This window comes from Sylvia atricapilla, chromosome 5, assembly GCF_009819655.1.
Source record: "Sylvia atricapilla isolate bSylAtr1 chromosome 5, bSylAtr1.pri, whole genome shotgun sequence".
Taxonomy (NCBI): Eukaryota; Metazoa; Chordata; class Aves; order Passeriformes; family Sylviidae; genus Sylvia; species Sylvia atricapilla.
In genome coordinates this window covers 44,570,185-44,585,771 of record NC_089144.1, presented here as the reverse complement: position 1 = coordinate 44,585,771, position 15,587 = coordinate 44,570,185, and the positions used below count along the sequence as shown (strand labels likewise).

General features: G+C 38.1%; 1 protein-coding gene across 3 annotated transcripts in view; it reads right to left on the bottom strand.

Annotated features, from left to right (window-relative positions):
* Window positions 1–3,249: 3,249 nt before the first annotated feature.
* VEZT (vezatin, adherens junctions transmembrane protein) overlaps window positions 3,250–15,587 on the bottom strand; it is a 50,828-nt gene continuing 38,490 nt past the window's right edge. The window contains exons 8-12 of one of the 3 annotated variants that reach the window (XM_066319294.1): window positions 14,781–15,112; window positions 13,947–14,140; window positions 9,724–9,824; window positions 8,331–8,538; window positions 3,250–4,423 (exon numbers count right to left, since the gene is read on the bottom strand). In XM_066319294.1, the coding sequence (XP_066175391.1) occupies window positions 3,861–4,423; window positions 8,331–8,538; window positions 9,724–9,824; window positions 13,947–14,140; window positions 14,781–15,112 (1,398 nt within the window). In that variant the 3' untranslated portion in view covers window positions 3,250–3,860. Of the gene's footprint in view, window positions 4,424–4,458; window positions 5,208–8,330; window positions 8,539–9,723; window positions 9,825–13,946; window positions 14,141–14,780; window positions 15,113–15,587 lie in introns of those variants that run through there. The other 2 variants (XM_066319297.1, XM_066319295.1) reach the window with 2 other exon arrangements.

Genomic DNA, 15,587 nt, shown 5'->3' with positions numbered 1-15,587 from the left:
ACTGATGGCAGAAGCCTTCACATTTGCAGATCTTGCCTGTAGCTGACAGAGTCATGTTTAATTGCATTTGAAATATGCTCTACTATCTGTACCTCTCTACATTTGCTTCTATGACAACCATATAATTTCTGTCATGAATACATACAGTTAACAAAAGGGACAAGTTACCTTCTTATCACAGATCTTTGCCTAGATTTAAGCCTTTACCTAGATCTTTAGCTGTAAAGTGAAGCAATATAAAAAGATATAGTGTTAGACTGCAATCCAGTCCAAGAAACAAAGATTGTCTTTGGAGTGCTTTTCAGGTAGGACAGAAGAAGAAAAAATTATTTAACCCCACATAATTACTTGTTTCCTTACTTCACAGAACTACTAACTGGAAATGGGATAGGGAAAATGCATTTATTGTTAGCTCTGCTCTTCACAAAGGATTCTGGCTGCTGATATTCTCTGTTATAACCCATAATTTAGTATGAACTTCCTGCTAAATGTTTCAAAAAGTTACAAAGCTCTAAGAAGTGAATGTTCTGTTTTCACAAAAATCCCTATCTCGGGTAACGCGCCAAAGAACACAGAACAGCACTCAGACCTTGACATGCTCAATATATTAAGACAACTCACTAGAGCTAATGCACACTTTGGTGTGTTCATTAACATTATTTTAAAGGCAGCAATAAATTATGCCAAAAAATGTGTCAGGTTCGTGAAGGAACCTACAGCATGTATATACAGTCATTTCAAATCACATAATTATGATGAAATCTGGATCATAACAGAGTGTATGACATACATAGATAGAACCCAGTTATCAAATCAAGAGAAGACAGGCTTTGTGTGCTGTACACTGTTAGCAATATTTTTCTTCAGGGAGAATATTAAATAGATCAAAATAAATGGCCTCATGGCTGTTTCATACATGTGATGAGAGGGAGAGAAAACAAGTGAGTCCAGGTGTTCTTATGGGCAGCTTCTAAGACTGCATTAAATAAGACCATGGAAGTCAGTTAAATTGCTTATAGAAAATCTATTTGCTCAAAGTAGGATCAGGACTTCCTCCAAAAAGTCATCATTTGGTCGTAGTCATGTCTAATGTCAAGGCTGTAATTTCACACTACACCATCTTTGCCAATAGTGTAAATGTGGGCAATCCTGAGTCTCAGGCCAGCAACACAGTACGTGCTGATACAGCTATTTGGAGGTTACTGCTGTTACTGCATTCCTGCAGTAAGAATGGTGAAAAGCAAAAAAGCCTAAAAAGGGTGAATTTTTGGCCCAGGTGGACTCATGAACTGGTTTATAACATGGCCACAAAACCCCATCTTGACACATCCGCACATGGATGAAGATGAAAAACTCATGATGGATGGATTTTTTAAGGCCAGTTTCATTACTGAGACCAGCAAGTAATAAAACTAGGCCCCAAGTGAGCCACCAAAGTAGATTCTCCAGGATTTTTACTAAGGACTGCAGCAAAGGAATAAAGAGATAGCAGCTTTTATAAATGAGAGATCTGTAACAGATTTTTGAAGTCAGGCTACTACTGACTTCATCTGAAACTGTAAGCACAGTGATAATTCATACCCTAAATCTGATCATATTTCCAGGTTGGTATCATAGCCATACACACTGTCAACTATGATTTGAATCCCATAGAAAAAGGTCAGGAGTACCCTTTCTGGGATACACAACATCAGATCATGAGATGACAGCAGATGAGTTCATGGAAAAATATTAATGGAAGATATATTTAGGCTGTCAGAACAATTAGCTAGGAACAAAAAATATCTGGGCACTTTGTGAACTAGAGGACCTCAAGTCAAGAATGAGGAAGACTTCTTCTTCAGAAGCATGGACAATGCTTCAAACACAATCTATCCAAAGCAGCTGTTCTAGACTTGGTAAAAAAAATTGCTTATCACAGAGAAAATAAGTGTTCCATCATCTTAGCCTAATCTTTATTTACAGAAGAATATACTCTACCACTAAGAGGAGGCTTATCTTCTGAATACACTATGAAAAGCATCAGATTTTTTCTATAACCTCCTCAAGACATCAACCACTCAGCTTCCAGTCACTGACACAAAATAAAGGGCACAGAACACAGTGTTACTGGTCAATGAAAAACAGCAAAACTCTTCCCAAAACCTGTGTGTGAAGAAGACAGGCATTATACAGTGAAAGAACACTGTAAGGCATACTCCCTTCTCAGTTGGTATTTCCCTCTTTACCATCTGTGAAAAGTGTTCATGCAAAATCACTAATAGAGGCCAGGGAGTTGAAAGGAAACACTTGTTTTCTCACATACCACCAAGAGTTCCACCCTAATCTGCTGACCTGCGTTACCTTCCATGACACCATCCTAGAAAAGATATTGCTCTGCACGACCAGCATCTAAAACCCCCTTTACTCTATAGAATCTGCAAAACCTAATAAATACTCTGAGTAACTGATGCAGTGTTTTGTCCTGGAAGGGTATCCAGGTCCAACTAGAGTATTCCACACAAAGAAGTGGTGCTCTTGCCATTACAGGCACACAAGCTTTGCTTCATTTTGTGTCAGAGAGCAAAAGGAAGAGAGGGCAATGAAACCATTAACCAGCTCTTCTGTGAGGTAAACATCAGTTTCCTGTTCCTTGTAACCACCACAGAGAAAAATGCAACTTGCATAACCTCATACCAAACATCCAGACTTCATCATCAGTTAATTAAGTTACCAGAAACAAAATACACAACTGTAGTTCTCTCATGGATTCTTAATCCCACAGGTAGAAGCTGTGATCTAAGGAAAAGTTAGAGAACAATAGTGAAAAGCAAATATGGTGTTCAGGCAAAATACTGCATGTTGTTAAGCTCTCAGATAATTTCCTTTAAGAAAATTACTTCAGGACGTAAGCAAAAATGTACAATCGATCATTATATCAAATCAAACAATTACATTAATGTTCAGTTTACAAAAGGTTAACAAACAATTAATAGCTGGCTTAATAAATAGGTGTTTACTTTTCATCTTGTCAATCCAACAGATAGCTTCTAGCTGTCTATAGTACTTTCTACTGGTGTGCTTATAACCTTCCCTAAAATTTACTTACAACACATTTCTCTAACATGAATTACAACTTACAGAAATCATTTATTAACCCTTCATAAAATTTAGAAATCATTTATTAACCCTTCATAAAATTCTAAATAAACCTTAATATGAAGCATGACTAACTTTATACTATTTCAGCCCCATACCCCAGGACACAAATACTAGCTCTTTCAAGTTTTTATTTAAAATTCTACATTTTAGCTGGATGCCACATCACTAGTCGCAGAATTGGAAATGCCTATCGTGGCTTAGCCAACACACTGCAGACACAAGAAGTGAAACAAAAGTGGTAGGGGAAGATCACAGGGAACAGTTCAGGTTCTTCCAAAATAAATGTCCTGGCTTTTTTTGTTGGAACAAACACTGATACCATGACAAAAGCATCAGAGAGAAATAAAATGGAGTCTGTTGTAAATCAAAATATTGTTTTTCCTTCCTTATAGAAACAAAAAACTACAGTATGTCATAATATAAATAAATAAAAAAACAGAAAACACAAAGGTAAATTCCAACCCCCATCACTATGATCTTAAAAAGGGAACAGCCATCTATTTCTTGGATGCAGCCTGAACTTCTCTTACCTGCAAATTTTCAAATTAGAAGTCCTATTTAGTGTATCAGTCTTAGGGAACATGATGTATTATATTTAGGTCTCTTTTTTTTTCCATCCAGTATTTTCAGCTTCAACCCCCTACCTTGTTTTTCTTCCATTAAACTGTGTGCTGTTGGTTTAATAAAGTTCAGCTCAGACTTATACTTTTCCTTCACTTTCAGAGCCTCCCTTCATTTTCACAGTTCTCCACAAGGTCTTCATTCTCCCGTGTCTTTTCTTCTTCCTCCTCCTCCTCCTCCTCCTCCTTATCTCCAAAAGTCTCTTCCTGCATTGTAGTAAAAGTGAAAGACCTGGCAGCAACTTGTGCAGCCAGACCAGATGTGAAGTTAAAATCTGTTGATATGTGGAGCTGGGCCAGCCTATCCTTGATTTTTGAATGTAATGCATCCTTAGAGGGAGGCTGTGAAGCCTCTACTCCATCCACACTGCTTGGCTTGAGTTCTTCAGCATCCCCTTCACACTGATAATACATTCTTTCTGCGGCCCCTGTAGAAACATCTTTATCTGCAGTACTGTCTTTGTTTTTCTCCACCTCAGGATCTTCGTACAAATATTCTGTCCTGCTTTTGTCAGCAGCATTCACTTCTGGATTAGAGTCTTTTTCTTCAGATTTATCACAACTTTGGCTGCAGTCCTGCTTTTCTGTATCTGAACTCATATGTGATTCCACATTATTTAGTAGCTTCAATGGTTCTACAGGAGACAAGGGTTTCACTGCAGCTTAAAAAGGGGGAAAAAATTAAATGATAACTAAAAGCAAGCTGCTATATATAAATAATTTATTTGTCTGAAAAGATGCAAGATTTTAAGAATTAGAATTACTTAAAAAAATCCCAGAGCAACAGAAACACAACCCACACCAAAACGTAAAATAAGTGTTTTCTAATCACAAAGCTGAAGTGAAATGTGACAGCTACTTGTAATTATTCCTTAAAATCTGTGATGTGAAGAGACAGCACAAAACTGATGGTGTTTAAAGCCAGCATCAAACACAAAGGAAGTATTCACTGTTAAAGCAAAACCCAAGTAAAACTACCATACTGCATACAGATTTAAGTGTCTTCTTCTGAACAACAGTTAACCTAATCCACTAAAGACAGCTGGTATGTGAAAAAGTCCTTATAGACAATATCTGATCTCATACACCACAACATACGAATACAACACATATCCACACAGTCTGGTCAGGTGTCCTCACAAATAAGGAGTGGTTTAATTTAGCCTCTCTTGCAGTTAGTAGCAGCAGCGAGTCCCATTGCCTGCAACGGGATGCTTGCCAGGAAGTCTCTCCTCCCAGTGTTAAGGGTTAGTGTAACTCGGTACAATCACTCCTTGAAGAACAGACGTCTCTCATTTTAAGGAAACGATATAATGTCCATTTCCAAGTAACAGATTCCCTAAACTGCAGCAGCTCCATTATAGCAGCAGCACGAATATAAATGAGAGAGGCAACAGCAGATTCCCAAGTTGCATTTCCCTTTCTAATTCCATTTTGACTTTACTCCTGTAAGCAGAGATGAAAATAACTCTGGGAAATACACAAACTTTTCAAGGGAAACAAAATTTATGGTATTAGGATTTTTCAACCGCATCCTATTTCAGTAATATTCACTTTATCTAGCTGAAGGCAGACACATCATTATGGTTGTCATATTGATAATTATTGTCCTAACTACATTCAAAGATTGTGGCATTGAATATGTATTGTACTGTTTTTGTTTAAACTCTTATATACCAAAGGACCACTGCACCAGATTGTCTCAGTTGGTTATGGAGTAGTTCTTTCCCTGTCTCATAAAAAAATATGCTGCTACTTATTTCTGCCCATTTGCTTGAAGAGACAGGAATATGCATGGTAATCTCATCATTTGAGAGCAAACTTCTTGCCTACTTCCTCCAAAGAATACTTTGAAAGGCAAAATTTCTCCAAAAATAAACAGATATTTGAGATTGGTAGCTGGCCAATTTGTGCAGTTGACGAATTAATAAACAGGGTGAAATTCATCCGTTTTGATAGCATGGTTTTCTGAATCTGATAAATAGCTATTTAACAACTGTTGTATGGACAAGGTGGGAGAAGGGGAAACAGCTGGATACAACACAACCACTGACACAACGAACTTTTTTGCAGGGGAGAGGCTAGGGAAAGGCTAGAAGTGATTTTGCAGCAGAAGAAAGTTGTTTTACAGAGTTTGACAAATGGAAATGAGGCTACTAAAAACTTAGTAGACCTTTTCAAAAGCACTTCCATGTAGTGGCTCAACAGGAGGCCAAAGGACCAGAAACATAAGTTCACCTACACTCCCATAAACTACTTAACTACCCAGACAGCAAGAAGTATTACCATGGTACTGGGCCTTGGAAAACTTGCTTTAGTCTAGTGTTCTGCTAAGATGGTATTTTTTTCTTCTGGAATCCAACCTGTCATCTCCAATTGACTTTGTGTTTTGTTTTTAAGACATATCAGCTTGTTTGGAGCTGACCTCTTATGTGGAAACCCTCCCCAGTCCCTCCTTAAACAAACCAAAGACCTTCATGTCTTCATTAGGACGAGTCAGAATGGCTAGCTGGATGCCTTGCCTAATAGATTAAAGCCTTTGAATATTTCAGGATCTTTTTCAACAGTAATCACAAGTTAGGAAAACACAGAATTTCTGGAATTTGATTATCCTGTAAAAGTAAGATTCAAGAGGACTATGGAAAAGTGGTATCATGGCCATCCATTGGCTTGGGCCAACGGGACAAGAATATGAACTTTTCTGGGTTTCAATCATTAAAGATAAGGCAAGTCAAAAATGTGGAAAGTGCAGATCACATAAATCTGTCTTTAAGAACTGATTTGTATATGGATAAACTAAACCATAATATTCCAGAGTCCATGATATCATATTTACTGACTTGTGTTTCTTTTGCAGAAATATTGAAGGATTTCCTTAGAAACCATAGAAGATGTTATATCTGAGATACATGTAAATCTGTCAGATTAGACACATACAATCTGAGCTAAAAGGAGACAATATTATTTACTTTCATAAACTGCCCTCATGTTTTCCAGGTGTGTACAGGATGGAAATAATCAAAGATTAATTAGTCCTATGCAGCTGGAGAAAATCATACTTTATTCCCTCCTCACCATTTTATTTCTAATCCTAAACCAATGTAATATCTATGCATGGAAAGGAAAAGGAACCAACATGAGCCACAAAGGCTTTCTGGTGAGCTGTTACTGCAAACTACAGGAATCAGCTGACTCTTTCCAGCTATGGCCACAGAAGGCCTGAGGATATGCTGATATGGACAAGTATCAGCTGCTTAGGTAAGGAAATATCCTAGGCAAGTCCTCCTGACAAAAAATCTTTCTGCAAGAGTTTCACTAAGTCTGTCAAGACTTGAACTGGACATAGGATCTCTTCTTCCTCCAACACTCAGGGAAGGAAGACTTAAAGAAATTTATGTGAAGAGTTGTACAGTGTCGTATCTAACCCAAGAGGGATAACACAAAAATGTTACTCCTGAGCAAACTCTGGTGCAATTTGATGTCGCAGGGGTTTTTAACACTACTAGAAGAGAAATCAGTACCAATGGTCAAGTGATCTCTTTTACCACAATTGTACCTTAACAGATATAAAGAAAATTGTTAAGAACAGATATTTTTGATGGTTTGATGTCAAAAGAGACAGTCTCATAAACAATTATGGTCTGTTACTTTGTGTTCATAGTAAATTACTGAAAAATTGCTGTCCATGGTCATTTTTCTGGTAGACACTGTCAGAGGCAGAATCCTTGGATACAGTGCTAGACTTGAGGGGTTTTTTTGCAACATAGAACATGAAACCTTTTAGAAAGCTTTTCCTACCCTGTCTTTAGGAGGAAGAAATGAAAATAAGGAAAAGACAAACTCCTGCCGATTTTAAAGACAGTAAATCAAATAGCTCAAGCAGTGAGGGGAATCAAGTTGTAACACACAAACTGTCTTGTTGAGGCAAGAGAAATTTTCATATTCCTGCTTTCAAGTGCAAGTGGATGGAGCTACCCAGCAGTCCTCAGCGTTACTAAAGGCTAGTTTGAAATACCTTTTCTTCTTAGATGTTTGGGGGTGGGGAGGGTGGGGTTTTGAACAGTCTGTATTCACTCTCTCATGGAAACAAAAGCTGGTTTTATTATTTTATTTCTCTAACACATCAAAGCCTAGCTCTTCACTTTAACCTATATATTTTTGTATGTCCAAGATAATTTTCTGCTGGTTTCTTTAAATTCTGAAAAGTAATTTATTTATGCACCTTGATAAAAATGCATATTTACTGGAAAGCCATGAAAGAGTCAGTTCAATCTGCATGGTTTATATCCTGACAGCTTTCTTTATGCTGTCTTAATATTTTTGTATGTTTAATATTTTAGCTCAGTATTTTGTTTAAAGCCAAATTGCCACTTCTATGAGTTCATTTCAATATATAGTAAAATGATTGCCAAAATATAAAGACATGGAATGGCAACTAAGACCACACAGCTCTATCAAAGACACTATTACAGCTAAGCACTGTCTGAATTTTAACACAGTCAGAAATTCATGGCAAACAGACATCTGTATTTTCTAAGGAAAGAATTAATTTTCAAAAGAAATGCTTACCATGTTCACTGAATAGTAGCTGTTTCCACTTCTGTCTTTCAATTTCTGAAGCTTTGAATCCTAGTACAGATTTCAATTCTTGTAACACCCTCTTAGATTCCTGTCTCTCTCGCTCTTGCCTCTCTTTTTCTTCTTGGGAGAAGCAGTAAAAATCTTCCCTTCTGTATTCATTATCTGTATCTGAATAATCAACATATGCTTCCAGTTCCTAAAGAAAGAAAGAAAAGAAGAAACAAAGGAAGAAAATTTTGATCTTCACTGTCAGGATGGTTTCAATCCTACAGTGTGATTCATGATCAAGTGATGCCCACACAAACCAACCACAGTAATAGGATGGAGCCCTATTTGAGCAGAGCCAGTGGACCTGACACTGCTCTTGGTGATATCTGTATGATTTTTTTAGCAAGTCCACTCATTAATGAGATTTACCTTCATACACAAATAGGATCAAGTGATATACCTTGAAAATAGGACACCATTTCTCCATAATTAGAGGTGGAATAAGCAGTGCTGGTGTGGGTTTATTTTTTTAAAAATTTACACTGCAACCAATGCCAGTAGTCCGGCATCTTGCTAATTTAACTTACATAAATCCTTATTAAGGGGATATAGAGAATAGCAAACTTCTCTTCCAATTTTAAATATACTGGATTACAAGCATAAAAAAACAGAGCACAAGCATAAAAAAAAAGAGCAGCACTTATGTTTTAACAAATTTTCAATAAAGTAATTAGTCACAGCTTTTTGATATGGAAAAACATCTAGAGAGAATATATGTGGGAGAGAAGCAAGGGAAGGACAGAGCAGAGCATGGGTGTTCACTGTGCTTTCAGAATGCATCTGCCACTCAGTTCTGGGATGGAGGAGGCCCACCTCTCTTCAAGACAGCCCAACCATCACCCAGGAGTTCCTCAAACAATACAAAATTGTTCAGTGTTTCAGTAAAAAGATATCCAAAAATGCAGAGACTAAGCAAACTGAAGGCAGGATGGTCTGTGCTCGGGCTTGTCACTTTTGCAGCTGTGTCAGTTTAGCCAGCAAAAGTAGGACTATTTCATATACTGCCTTTCAGCAATTCTCACTATTTATTACTCTGACTTGTGTTGCTGCTCTCCTTTGGTCACTCTTTTCTAATGATATATATGAGATTGAATACTAGTGCTCTTTTTTCCAGGATGGGGAATACCTCCCCATGGAACAGCAAAAGGAATGTACATAATTTTTTTCTACAATTCCAATTTTGAAGTGGCACTGGCCACTTAGCTGTCTATTTCGGCAAGACAACAAGGTCACTGCACAAGGAACTGGAAAAAAGAATGGATACAGCAAATAATCCCCACTTATTATTTTAAAGGCATTTTAAATGATCCTTTTTTTTTTTTTTTTTTTTTACCTGCTCTTCAGGAATTGGATCTTTGTTTTCTATGTATATGGCAGGCTGTGTTAAAGGTACTGTAGTATGCTGTAGGTTGTCACAGGAAACTTCAATTTTGCCTTTAGGGGAAAGAAAAAAAGGGATTTAAAAAAAGAAAAATGAGAATTGAATGATGTTCCTGACTCAGCCAAGCAGGGTCTAGGTATTTTCATAAGCAGGATTTGCACACATGAAAAAAGGGTGAGAAGGCTGGTTAGGTTACACTGAAACACTGTTAGAGAGTACTTAAGTAACTTGGCTGTTTTGATGGAAGCTGGGTCCAATAGAATTGTGCTGAAACTCTAACTAACAAATCTCGGAAATTTTATAGACTTTGAAAACCTGCAGATGGCAAGGAACATCAGTAAAACCAGAGAAGAGACTTTGTTCAGAAGTTTTAAAAAAATTATAGGTAAAATAGCTTCAAAAAACTGGAAAATATTGGAAGAAATAATGAAGGAAAGTTTACAGGAATATATTTGTGAGGTATCAAGGAGACAAGCAACAGCCAGTGTGGTTTTGTTGAAAATAGGTAATGTTAATTCTTCCATGCAATAACAGTCTTGTGTATAGAAAGAACCAAAGACAATCCTGCATTTTGTTTTCAGTAGGACTTTTGACATGGTGTCATGACATCCTTATAAGCAAAATGTGAAGTCCAGCAAAAGTTGCTGTTAGGTGCACAGAACAGTCTCTTGGATCATCACAGCATGGTTAGTATTTTCAGACCAGAATACATTGAGTGAGAATTTGTCTTAAGTCCAAACACTCTCCAATATTTCCAATGGGTGAAAGAGAAGTGTCGTATCTCATTAAATCTGCTGATTTGGGGATAATCTGCAAGAACACTGAAGGGCACCACTAGAATAAAACATAATATTGGAAAATCAGAGACACAACCCAGAGAGAAATGGATTTCAGACCCAGCAGTTTGGTGACAGTGGCTGCAAATTTCTGTGCTTTGGAACAGCCAAGTGTGCAAATGCACCACAACTGACCGGGGAGCAGCACTGAGAAAGAGGTGAGGAGCCTCACAGTCAACTCTACTCCACTGCAAGCAAAAAGCCAAACTGCAAACTAGTACATACAAGCAACAGTACTGACTCTTAGACACATGAAATAACATTTCCACTCTGGCACTGATCAAGCTGTGGATGGAACACTGTGCCCAGTCTGGGGCCCCTTCATTCAGTAACACAGTGGGCCAACTAGAGGGAATATAGAGGAAAACACTGGAAATTGTAAAAGGACTAAATAAAGTATAGTCATCAGGGAAGAGCTGAAGCATAGGGTGTCATGTAGAGAAGACAGAAAGAAACATAATAATCATCTTTGAGAACATAAGAGCCATCAAGAGGAAATGGATTTCCATTGTGGGTGCATCAGAAGTACTACTTTTAAATTGCATCAAGAGGTACTTCTATTCAGTAATAACATTCTACTGGAAATGGAATTAAGTGCTGGAATAGATGCCTGGAAATGCAGTAAAATGTCTCCTAAGAAAAGAGTTTTTTAGGAACAGGTAAACAGCATTTACTCACAAATACTAATTTACCCTTGAGAAGGGAAATGGGTTCAATGACCTTGCCAAGCCCCAACTACCCTATTTTCCATTTCTAATTTATACACTGAATGCTTAAGGGATAGTGAGATTGCAGCAGAGTATCATGGCCTTGCTCTTAAAAACATCTAAAAAAGTTGTGTACATTTGCAAAGACAGAGACAGTTTAAAGGAAAAAGGATGGAATTTAAACAGTTTGAGGGTCATTGTTTCAAAGATCATTAATACAATGCTGTAACCAGCCATAAGGAGTACTCCATTATGTAATATTAGCAGTAGATTACTACATACTGAAATTGTTGAAGCTTTAAGTGGTAAATTTTATCAGTGATGAAAAAGTATGAAAGAATAAAGAGAAGAAGCTGAAAGTTCTATGAAATGAGCAGAGATGATAGATAGGTCCATCACCGCCCAAAAAATTTAAATAGAGTTGAATTCCCTTCAATGTGCTAAAGCCCCACTTGTTCTGAGGCTCTGCTCTGTACAGGACAGGATCAGTGAGTAAAGGCACTAATTCTAGAAATACACCAAATCATGTAAAGGAAGAAGCCAAACTCCATTCCCTGAAGGAACCATGTGCAAAAATATAAGACACATGCTAGTACCACCAATGACAGGCTGACAGGAGGGTGTGAGTGTTCAGTCTGTCACCCTGAAAGGCTTTGCTTTGGCTGTTTCATATACCTGTAAGAAATCAGCTCTGATATACAATGGTTCAGGGCAAAAAGCATGTACTGCTTGTTGAAAGCGACTCATCTATTTATATAGATGCTCGACTGGCTGAACTAGTTAGTTGAACTAAACATCTGTTGCAGCAAAAGTGCTCAGCATCCACTTAGACACAATGCTCTAAGCCCACGGGGTTCATGAAACAGCTCTTGTAAAAAGATTTATTTAGTTTTGGATAATAATGCATAAACATAAAAGCTGTGCTGAGCTCTTATATTAATTCAACAGGAAGGTATCTTCTCCCAGAGAGTTTTCAGAAAGTATTGGGAAAAAAAAAGAGACAATTTATTGAAGTAATTTACATAACATGACTGACAGACCAGCTGTTAAAATTTTTAGGAAGACAGCAAAAGAATTGAACTTGATTTCATGTACAGGTTGACAAGTTCAACTCACAAAAGCTCGATGGCTTAGAAATATATCAGGAAAGTCAAATGTTGTCAGATAAAAATAGTTTTCAATGATCAAAATAATTTAAAGTAGCTCCTGTGGAGTAGTTCAGTAAATTTGTTGCAAAATAGAGGTTCAATCCCAGCACATTTATAGGAAAGCCAGTGGGCAAAAGTGAAGGATTATTTTATTTTTTATTTCCCACGCAATCCCTTCCTTCTAAATCACACACAAGGTTATTTTTGTACTGAACTTTAAAAGGAAGCAAGTTATAATAAAAGGCCTGCTGTGAAATTTATACACGAAGTAAAAATAAAACTAAAATAACTAAAATACCATGGTGTGTAGTCTAGAAAGAACTTTTAAGTAAAGGAGAAAAAAGATCAGTGGAACTGCAGGTTGTGGAGGACATCGACAAAACACAACAGGTCAGCACATGCAGATGTAGCAGGCTACATCTAATATCCTCACAGACTGTTTTATGCAGCACTGAGGGGAAGCTGTAAGACTATCAGCACTATCAGACAAAGTACAGGAGTTTGTTTATACCATGTCTGGACCTGCACAGAGCCTGCAAAGAAGCCTCACAGTGCTCCCAGTTCTGATGTAAGCATGAACAAGGTTGGCGTGCCTGCCTCTAGGCACAAAGCAATATTTATCCATCTACTGGATATTCCACCCATACATCATTAAGAGCACAGTGCACTTCAGACTGGGAGTTCTGTAGGTAACTTACTGATACCCCAAGTTCCCCCCCGCCAATTTTCCTAGTGCAATCTCCATTACCAGCATTTTTCAGATGCTGGGCTGTGCCTCCCTAGGACAGTAAAAATGCTCCTGGAAAAAAGAAAGATTAGAAATTACAGGTTCAATTCCATGTCAGGAGAACCTAAGTTCATTTCAGTGATCTAAGCTGGTTATGCTTCACAAGAACAGCATGGGCAGTACAGATCTCTAAGGAGAGAGACAACAAACAAAATGCTGGGAATACGCTGCTCACTAAGACTTTTATGAACACCAAAGATTAGCTCACTCTCTTTGAGAGAGGAAGTAAATGGGTATTATATGCTCAACATATCCTCCACGATTTAAAATGTTCCAGGAAATGTGATTGTCAAAAAAATTTCATAACAATGCCATTATCATTTCAATTAATAGCAGAATTTTAATGCAGTAAATAAATGAAGATCTTGAGGGCGATTCATTAAAATCCTACCCCTTCACAGGTGATTCACCAAAGGCAAAAAGCCATCATCAGTCTACGCCTGAAAATGGAACCATCGGAATCCACAAGTCTAATGGACTGAGTTAAAATGTTTGCATTTTTTGTTGAAACAAATGCTTGAAGGCCATCACAGTGAAAAGGTCTGATATAAGGACACAGCTTTACAAAGTGCATGGTTTTGACCTTCTTCAGCTAAAATTCTGATACATAGGCTGAACACTGTCACTGATGCATTTGACCATTTAATCTCTGAAGTATATCTCATTAGCTGCTTAGTCCTCAATCTCTCACATTTACCTTTTTTGTTTGGGTTTCTTCCACTCAGTTTTTCCACCTGAGAAATGGCTTCTTCCCAGCAGCTGTTGCTTGCCTGGATATGAGGCTGAATAAACTTTAGTTTTTGTTCCAGAACCTGATGGGCTTCTGTTGTCAACTCAGTTGTCTCCTTACTGCTAACAAGCTTTTCAAGTTCATCCTCAAGAATTATTACCCTAAGTGATGAGACAGACAGCAGTAAGTAATAAATAATATTTGACTTCACCATTCTTTCAATGGTGTATTAATGTAATATACTGTTGTTTTCTTCAAGTTTTAAGAACGTAACTGAGTCAATTCCCCAAAGATGCTATAAAATTTTAAAATAAAAATACTTTTTTCGACATCAAGATACATCGCTTACCTGCATTTGTTACAGTAATTCTTATATGTAAGATTAAAGGAGTAGGACAGTCTCAACTGTTTCACCAAGGCAGTGACCAATCTTTAAGGATATTTACTAGGTTGTTACTATGAGCTGAATGTTCTTATAAAGCATCTGATATATTGAAAAATCAATGGAAGATAATTATGTTCTCTTATTTTTTATAAGGGAGTGACAAAAGCAAGGCAAGATCCTAGTGCATTGCTTGTCTTCAAGTTTTCACCAGATACTCAAAGAATACTCAGGAAAAGTATCAGATTCCATAGTAAACCAAGGATCTTTGAGCCCATCCTGTGTAAAGATACAGCCATGATTGCAAAGACTGTATGTATCTGCCCTTTTTGCTTTTACTTGGGGATACAAGCTGACAACCCAAAGAACTTCAAGTCCAAAGCCTTCTGCATACTCTGTTAATTCATGTGTAAACTTACTCATTGAGCAGCGCCTTGAGATGAAGCTGCAAGCTGCGTACCGCTGTCTGGAGACTGTTCAGCTCTCTGGACTCCTGCTTGGTCCTGGCTGGCCATTCCAAGCCCGACTGGTGCTGCGTTTCGAAGTAGCGATAGAACTCGTAGCTCCTCCTGAGCTCCTCCAGGCAGGCGGCGTGTGTGTGGGGCAGGCCCCGGGTCACATCGCACAGGACGTGGTGAGGCAGCCGCTCCGGGGACACCACGGCCTTGGGGGATGCGTTGGCTGGGGAGAGCAGCAGCGCCAGCCTCCTGAAAAATTCTGAGCTCTGCCCTACCCAGAGCTGAAAGAGGACCTGCAAAACAGGGCAGGCTTAGCTCTCTGCACCTGGGAAGGCAGTCAGCTTCCAAAGTAAATGTACAGATACACCATAGGAAAACATTCCCTGGCCAGCAAGAGGAACTTTGAAAAACTGCAAAAATCCGCTGACTGTTTTTGAAGGGTATTCCAGAGCATGTGAGGTTTAGATCTTGTGGACCTTAGGTGACTGTTAATTCCTTGATGAAGGATATTAAATGCAATTATACTCAGAAAGTTGTCAGAGTCCAAAACCTCATATTCCCATTGGCCAGTTTCATTATTTGCTATAATCTCCACATACCCTACAGCTCATAAAGAGCTGCCAAAATTCCAGTGGCAGCAAACACATTTTTCCCTTTATGGGGCCAAGCTGTCATTTCTACAGTCTAATAACTACTGCACTGCCCCTCACCCAACCTTGAAACATGAACCCAATTGCACTGTACTTCAACAAAAAAATATTCTACATC